At 42.3% G+C, this 8,823-nt stretch overlaps 1 protein-coding gene across 1 annotated transcript; it reads left to right on the top strand.

Annotated features, from left to right (window-relative positions):
• The first annotated feature begins 2,561 nt into the window (after positions 1 to 2,561).
• On the top strand, positions 2,562 to 6,524 carry LOC139561483 (C-type lectin lectoxin-Thr1-like). Its single transcript, XM_071378610.1, has 3 exons — positions 2,562 to 3,477; positions 4,786 to 4,889; positions 5,189 to 6,524. Exons 1-3 carry the CDS (start codon positions 3,120 to 3,122, stop codon positions 5,294 to 5,296), a joined length of 570 nt encoding a protein of 189 aa, XP_071234711.1. The 5' UTR covers positions 2,562 to 3,119; the 3' UTR covers positions 5,297 to 6,524.
• The last annotated feature ends 2,299 nt before the right edge of the window (positions 6,525 to 8,823 follow it).

Genomic DNA, 8,823 nt, shown 5'->3' on the forward strand with positions numbered 1-8,823 from the left:
TGTTGGGAGAAGAGAGAGATGAGGTGTTGGGAGAAGAGAGAAGAGAGAGATGAGGTGTTGGGAGAAGAGAGAAGAGAGAGATGAGGTGTTGGGAGAAGAGAGAGATGAGGTGTTGGGAGAAGAGAGAGATGAGGTGTTGGGAGAAGAGAGAAGAGAGATGATGTGTTGGGAGAAAAGAGAGATGAGGTGTTGGGAGAAGAGAGAGATGAGGTGTTGGGAGAAGAGAGAAGAGAGATGAGGTGTTGGGAGAAGAGAGAGATGAGGTGTTGGGAGAAGAGAGAAGAGAGATGAGAGAGATTAGGTGTTGGGAGAAGAGAGAGATGAGGTGTTGAGAGAAGAGAGGAAGAGACTACAACACAGGAAAACAATAAGAACACAAGTCCCAACTACAAGAATTGTCTGTCCTCTTTGTACACAGGTAAGATTTGCTGGTTCAGGAAAATAAGATACATAGAACTGCTGGTGGTGATGATTCTACTGCTGGTGGTGATGTTGATGATTCTACTGTTGGTGGTGATGGTGATGATTTTACTGTTGGTGGTGGTGGGTGATGATTCTACTGCTGGTGGTGATGGTTCTACTGCTGGTGGTGGTGGTGATGATTCCACTGCTGGTGGTGATGATTCTACTGCTGGTGGTGATGATTCTACTGCTGGTGGTGATGATTCTACTGCTGGTGGTGATGATTCTACTGCTGGTGGTGGTGGTGATGATTCTACTGCTGGTGGTGATGATTCTACTGCTGGTGGTGGTGGTGATGATTCTACTGCTGGTGGTGATGATTCTACTGCTGGTGGTGATGATGATGATTCCACTGTTGGTGGTGGTGGTGATGATTCTACTGCTGATGGTGGTGGTGATGATTCTACTGCTGATGGTGGTGGTGATGATTCTACTGCTGATGGTGGTGGTGATGATTCCACTGTTGGTGGTGATGATGATGATTCTACTACTGGTGGTGATGATTCTGTTGCTGGTGATGCTTCAACTGCTGGTAGTGATGCTTCTGTTGCTGGTGATGCTTCAACTGCTGGTAGTGATGCTTCTGTTGCTGGTGATGATTCAACTGGTGGTAGTGATGCTTCTGTTGCTGGTGATGACGATTAGTGATGGGCACTGGTATGGAATATCCTTGTCAGTTGTATGTTTTTCAAACTGATATGTATAGGTTTGAATGAATTACATTGCAACTGTGTGGACTTCACTTTCACGGCTTTGTGAAATCCAGACAACTGCTTGCTGATTGCCTGCTGGACCAGGTGTGAATGTTCTGACCTTCCCAACCAGTTAGAATCCAATGGTAAGCCAGTTGATGGCCCATCAGCAGGCAGTTAACTATGATAAGTGGAGTCACTGTGAGAGGGTTCTGTGCCAGCGGGAACAGTCATGTATGCTATTTCACATAATAGTGTAGCTTAACAGCAAGGATAAACCGATATCACAATATGCCTTTCTCATATCGATGTCAAACCATATCAAATCGAATTCTCGATATTGGTGCTCACCACTAGTGATAATGATGAGGATGACTACAATGACAATTCTAGTATCATGTCTAAATGTATTCACCTTTGGTCTGTAGGTACAAGAGGTCTGTCCTATTCACTACTCATTTGACTATCTCTGTGGTAAACTGGTGGTACATAGAACAGTGACGTGTTCTTTAAACACTATAAAATATAATAAACAAAGAGATGAATAGGTGTACTGTCAGCCCCTTTATTCTGTCAGGGATTATAGACAGTGCTGCCTCCAGAGAGAGGTTCAGATGAACAGAGAGACTCCACAGTACTACATCAGGTAAAGACATTTCACCAATACAGAGGAAAGCTAGCTGGTTTTCTTGTCAAAAGTGATACCAACATAATTCATTAAATGTATCATATTTTATGGGTGATGAGGATGACAACAATCTTGTCTAAATGTATTCACATTTGGTCTGTAGGTACAAGAGGTCTGTCTTATTAAGTCATGGACAAGAAGGTGTTGGTCCTGTTTCTCTCTGGTCAGTGTCTTTATTATGGTTTTGTTTTTAAATCTATATTTTAGATTTTAAGTTGACAACATTTATCTGGCAGAATTTTCCATATTCCGTATTTTCACATATTGAGCTGGAATGGATATCTATAGGCTACAGTGGTTAGAGAAAATCATAATTTGTTTGCTAAGAACATTTATATGTACAGGTACGCTGGTCGAAAAGTTACCAGCTTTTTATGCTTGTGTCACACTGCATGGAGAGCAAACCATGGCAGAAAGCACAATTTCAAGCTTCATTTTCTTTGAACATTGTAAGACAGTCAAGTGAGTTCCAAGATGCGAGGCGTAGTCTTCGAGTATTTATCAAATTCGCATCAGGGACAGAGCCATGCACAGACCTTTGCGCAACGTTAAAAAAGTGTGAGAATGGACAACCCGGGTCACTCCCAAGGCTAACTGTTAAACCACTGCTACTGCAGATTTAATTCTCCTCACTGGGTGAACCAACATGTAGATAATGTTCCTCACATAGACACTACACTGAAAATATTAATGAGATAATGGACTTCTCCACAGGGCTCTACACTCTCTCCTCATGCCTTGCTCACAAGTATCACTTTGTGAACATGGGCAAGAACTGGACTGAAGCACAAGCCTACTGCAGAGATAAGTACACTGACCTGACCACCATAGACAACATGGAGGATATGAACAGACTGATCAACACTGTAGACAGTGGTTCTAATGGATCAGCCTGGATAGGGTTGTATAATGGTGTTAACAGCTGGAGGTGGTCTCTAGAAGATATGGACTACTATGGCGAGGGAGAGGCTGAGTTTAGGAACTGGGACAGTTCAGATGGTAAATACACTGATCAGCACTGTGTAGTGACAGGAGAGTATGGGACGTGGTGGGATGACAATTGCATCATAAAATACTACTCGGTCTGCTACAACGGTGAGAACATGTTACTCTTTGTGTTTACAGCTCTATGTTTGTACAATCATAACATTTTAAAAATAGGAAATAACATGATCAAAACTTAACAAATTCTCTAACATGCATATGCAGTGACACCATATAAACATTATTGAAAACAAGTATAGATTTCTTGTGAAATATTTACCTTGATATCAAGAATGCATTCAATAATTGCAGGAAAGACAACCAACATTTCTGAGAGGTTCATCTTGTCAAATGAAACCATGACGTGGGATGAAGGGCAGAGCTACTGCAGACATCACTACACAGACTTGGCCAGTGTGAGGAACCTGGCTGAGAGCAGGAAGATAGGGAACATGGTACCGAAGGGAAACTGGGCGTGGATCGGCCTGTTCAGAGACTGGAGCTGGTCGGACCAGAGTAACTCTTTATTCAGATTCTGGCATTCAGGAGCACCCAATAATCGCTACGGGAACTGTGTGTCGATGTTCGATAAATCAGGCAAATGGGCAGACTACACATGTGAGACGAAACTTCCCTTTTGCTGCTACAGTGGTGAGTTACATGATACTGGCATGTTCCTCACATAGACACTACACTGAAAATATTAATGGGATAATGGACTTCTCCACAGGGCTCTACACTGTGTTGGTGTGCTTGTGTGTGTGTTACTGGCATAGCGCTGTTTCGCTGACCCCCCCCCCAAAAAAAACTCCAATGCGTCAGCCACTCTCAAAGTATAGCCTACTGATCGCTGTCCATGGTTCTGAAATTGCGACGTCCGCACGGCTGCCTATCGATTGGTTATTAAATTATGTGGTGCTAGTAGTTGGTGTGGATGGGTGGGCGTATAATACTAATGTCTAGCAACTAAGATTGAGTGTTCGAATCTCATCAGACAACTATAGCATTTTATTTAATTTAGCGACATACTACTCTGCAACTACTTAGCATGTTAGCTAACCCTTTAACCTTTTAACCTAACCCTAACTTCAACCCTTAGCCTAGCTAACGTTAGCAACCAAGCTAATGTTAGAGTTAGCCACATAGCTAAAGTTAGGCACAACAAATTGCAATTCGTAACATTTCATACATTTTTCTCATTTGTAATATTTTGTACGAATTGCATTTCAGAACAGTGTACAAATTGTAATTCGTAACATATCATATGGAATGGATGATGGACATCCACAAATGAATACATACCGTACGAAACGTAACATATCACACTAATTAGAGTGTCCCAGATTTACATTTACTATGTTACGTTTACCCCTGAGTCCAGGTTGGTATTATATAGCTTTCCTTTAATGGATACATGTTTATTTTTATTTAATTTTCTCAAGTTAAGACTAATGTTTGTTTCACAAAGCTATAGCTCTACGGTGTCGCAATATTGCTATTTAGAATGTTGGTTGGCGGCAATTACGTATTGGGTAATTCAAATATTGCAGATTGTTAAATACATTTTGAATGAAAGAGTATACTAATTAATTAACCAATCTATTATTCTTTTTTTTTTTTTATAAACAACTGTCCTGTAGGCCTATAGTCTACCTTAGCTGTCTTCTCGCTCTCTCGCAGCTTGGATAGAAAGTTTGTGCTGCATAAAACCAAATAATACAATCAGTCCACCATCAAAACAATAGCTTGCTACGGATTGTTTCATCATGCAGATAGGTTAGACTGCATTATCTATGGCTACTGTAATTTCCCCTTTGACTTTACAAAACATGTATCAACCCCTACAAAAGGTCAATTCATTATAATCCAGATAATAATTCACATTTCCTGTTGCTGCAAGATTATTTTCCTGCTGTAGCAAACTGGCTCAAATTAAGATCCTACATCTGTCTCTGTTAGACTTAGTGAAGAACACACAGCAGGTGGTGAGCGTGAAGCTGACCCCAAAGGACCAGAACATGGACCTGACTGATCCTGATGTACAGGAAGCCATCTTGCAGCAGGTGAATCTCACATTCTCTTCCTCTTTTGAGAGATTAGAGACACTTTAGTACAAGTGATAAAGGGTTACTGCAGTATCTGGCCATATATACAATTGACTACACATTTACCTGTCATCTATAACGACCATTACAACTACATCTTATGTAGTATATAATGTTTTTGACTACATATCACTGATGCTATGTATTATGTAGCTGTTATAAAGGCTTTATGAATGAGGAATACAGTCGAGTGTTAGCCAGTACTGGCTGCATAGTCGGTCGACTAGTCAGTAAACAAAATGCTGTTTGTGTTCCAGATAAGGAAGAAGTTGACTGAGAAGGGGATTTCTGATGACATCAAACTGAGTTGGAAGAAGCAGCTTGATGGAAAGATCTTCCACAAGGAAGAAAAGGAGAAGAAGTAAGGAGGAGAAACTGAACCGAGTATGAAGCTGGAACTGTAAACACTATTACTGTAGACTATGGGGACTTTTCTGACCAACATCCCGTTGACATCCCGACTAACCAAAACCCTGAAAACTAACCCTTACCGTGTCCCTAACGTTAACTAATCCCTTAACCCTAACCGTGTCCCTAACGTTAACTAATTAGTCCCTTAACCCTAACCGTGTCCCTAACGTTAACTAATCCCTTAACCCTAACCGTGTCCCTAACGTTAACTAATCCCTTAACCCTAACTGTAACCCAACTTCACCTAATTTTAACCAATTTGAAAATTAAAAAAGGGCTTGCACGTCAGTCAAGTCCCCTTAGTTTTTCCCTACTACTACATAAAAAAAATCTATACAGTAACAGTCAAATGTTTGGACACACTTGCACACGTACTAATTCAAGGGTTTTCTTAATGTTCTACATTGTAGAATAATAGTGAAGACATCAAAACTATGAAATAACACATAGAATCATGTAGTAACCAAAAAAGTGTTAAACAAATCAAAATATATTTTACTATTCAGATTCTTCAAAGTAGCCACCCTTTGCCTTGATGACAGCTTTGCAGACTTTTGGCTCTCATGAGGACCGCCACAGGAAAGGAAGACACAAATCAAATGTTATTAGTCACATGCGTCGATTACAACAGGTGTAGACCTTACAGTGAAATGCTTACTTACGAGCCCCTAATCGACAGTGCAGTTTCAAAGAATACGGATAAGAATAAGAGAAAAGTAGCAAGGAATTAAAGAGCACCAGTAAAATATATATATATATTAACACACACACACACACACAGGGGTGTGCCGGTTAGTTGAGGTACCTCATACATGTAGGTAGAGTTAATTAAAGTGACTATGCATAAATGACAACAGAGAGTGGCAGTGGTGTGGAGGGGGGCAAAGCGAATAGTCTGGGTAGCCATTTGACTAGATGTTCAGGAGTCTTATGGCTTGTGGGGTAGAAGCTGTTTAGAAGCGTCTTGGACCTAGACTTGGCGCTCCGGAACCGCTTGCCGTGTGGTAGCAGAGAGAACAGTCTATGACTAGGGTGGCTGGAATCTCTGACATTTTTTAGGGCCTTCCTCAGACACCGCCTGGTATAGAGGTCCTGGATGGCAGGAAGCTTGGCCCCAGTGATGTACTGGGCCGTTCGCACTACCCTTTGTAGTACCTTGCGGTCGGAGGCCGAGCAGTTGCCATACCAGGCTGTGATGCAACCAGTCAGGATGCTCTCGATGGTGGAGCTGTAGAACCTTTTGAGGATCTGAAGACCCATGCCAAATCTTTTCGGTCTCCTGAGGGGGAATATATTTTGTTGTGCCCGCTTCACGACTGTCTTGGTGTGCTTGGACCACGTTAGTTTGTTGGTGATGTGGACACCAAGGAACATGAAGCTCTCAGCCTGCTCCACTGCAGCCCCGTCGATGAGAATGGGGGCGTCCTCGGTCCTCTTTGTCCTGTGCTCCACAATCATCTCCTTTGTCGTGATCACGTTGAGGGAGAGGTTGTTGTCCTGGCACCACACGGCCATGTCTCTGACCTCCTCCCAATAGGCTGTCTCGTTGTTGTCGGTGATCAGGCCTACCACTTTTGTGTCATCAGCAAATTTAATGATGGTGTTGGAGTCGTGCCTGGCCGTGCAGTCATGAGTGAACAGGGAGTACAGGAGGGGGCTGAGAACGCACCCCTGAGGGGCCCTTGTGTTGAGGATCAGCATGGCGGATGTGTTGTTGCCTACCCTTACCACCTGGGGGCGGCCCGTCAGGAAGTCCAGGATCCAGTTGCAGAGGGCGGTATGCAAATTGGAGTGGGTCTAGGGTTTCTGGGGTGATGGTGTTGATGTGAGCCATGACCAGCCTTTCAAAGTACTTCATGGCTACAGACGTGAGTGCTATGGTCAGTAGTAATTTAGGCAGGTTACCTAAGTGTTCTTGGGCACATGCAGTATGGTGGTCTGCTTAAAACATGTTGGTATTACGGACTTGGACAGGGAGAGGTTGAAAATGTCAGTGAAAACACTTGCTAGTTGGTCAGCGCATGCCCATCGTACACGTCCTGGTAGTATGTCTGGCCCTGCGGCCTTGTGAATGTTGACCTGTGTAAAGGTCTTACTCACATCGGCTGCGGAGAGCGTGATCACACAGTCTTCCGGGACAGCTGGTGCTCTCATGCATGTTTCAGTGTTATTTTCCTCGAAGCGAGCATAGAAGTAGTTTAGCTCGTCCCGTAGGCTCGTGTCACTGGGCAGCTCTCGGCTGTGCAACCCTTTGTAGTCTGTAATGGTTTGCAGGCCCTGCCACATCCGACGAGCGTCAGAGCCGGTGTTTAACCTGTCTAGGACTGGGGTTCCGCTAGCACCAACAGCCAATAAAATTGCAGGGCGCCAAATACAAATCAACAGAAATCTCATAAATCAAATATCTCAAACATATAACTATTAGGCACCATTTTAAAGATAACATTTTTGTTAATCCAGCCAGTGTCTGATTTCAAAAATGCTTTACAGCGAAAGCTCCACAAACGATTATGTTAGGTCACCACCAAGTCACAGAAAAACCCAGCCATTTTTCCCGCCAAAGAGAGGAGTCACAAAAAGCACAAATAGAGATAAAATGAATCACTTACCTTTGATGATCTTTATCAGATGACACTCATAGGACTTCATGTTACACAATACATGTATGTTTAGGTAAAGTTCATATTTATATCCAAAAATATTATTTTACATTGGCGTGTTACGTTCAGTAGTTCCAAAACATGCAGTGATATTGCAGAGAGCCACATGAATTCACAGAAATACTCATAATAAATGTTGATGAAAATACAACTATTATACATGGAACTTTAGATACACTTCTCCTTAATGCAACCGCTGTGTCAGATTTCAACAAAACTTTACAGAAAAAGCATAATCTGAGAACGGCGCTCAGAGCCCAAACCAACCAGAGAAATATCCGCCAAGTTGGGTAGTCAACATTATTCATAAATAGCATTATAAATATTCACTTACCTTTGATGATCTTCATCAGAATGCACTCCCAGGAATTGCAGTTCCACAATAAATGCTTGTTTTGTTCGATAATGTCCATCATTTATGTCCATTTATGTCCAATAGCTTCTTTTGTTAGGGCGTTTGGTAAACAAATCCAAAAGTGCGATTTGGTTCAAAAAGGTATATTACAGGTCGAAGAAACTTGTCAAACTAAGTATAGAATCAATCTTTAGGATGTTTTTATCATAAAAGTTCAATAATGTTCCAACCGGAGAATTCCATTGTCTGTAGAAAAGCAATGGAACGAGAGCTACCTCTCAAGTGAAAGCGCGTGACTGAGAATGAGGCTGTAGGCAGACTGCTTAGTCAAACCGCTCCCATCTGGCCCCCCTTCACATGAGCAGCCTGAACCAACGTTCTAAAGACGGTTGACATCTAGTGGAAGCCTTAGGAAGTGAAAAATAACCCATATCCCACTGTGTATTCAATAGGGGTGAGTTCAAAA

Source organism: Salvelinus alpinus, chromosome 31 (genome assembly GCF_045679555.1).
Source record: "Salvelinus alpinus chromosome 31, SLU_Salpinus.1, whole genome shotgun sequence".
In the NCBI taxonomy this organism is placed as follows: Eukaryota; Metazoa; Chordata; class Actinopteri; order Salmoniformes; family Salmonidae; genus Salvelinus; species Salvelinus alpinus.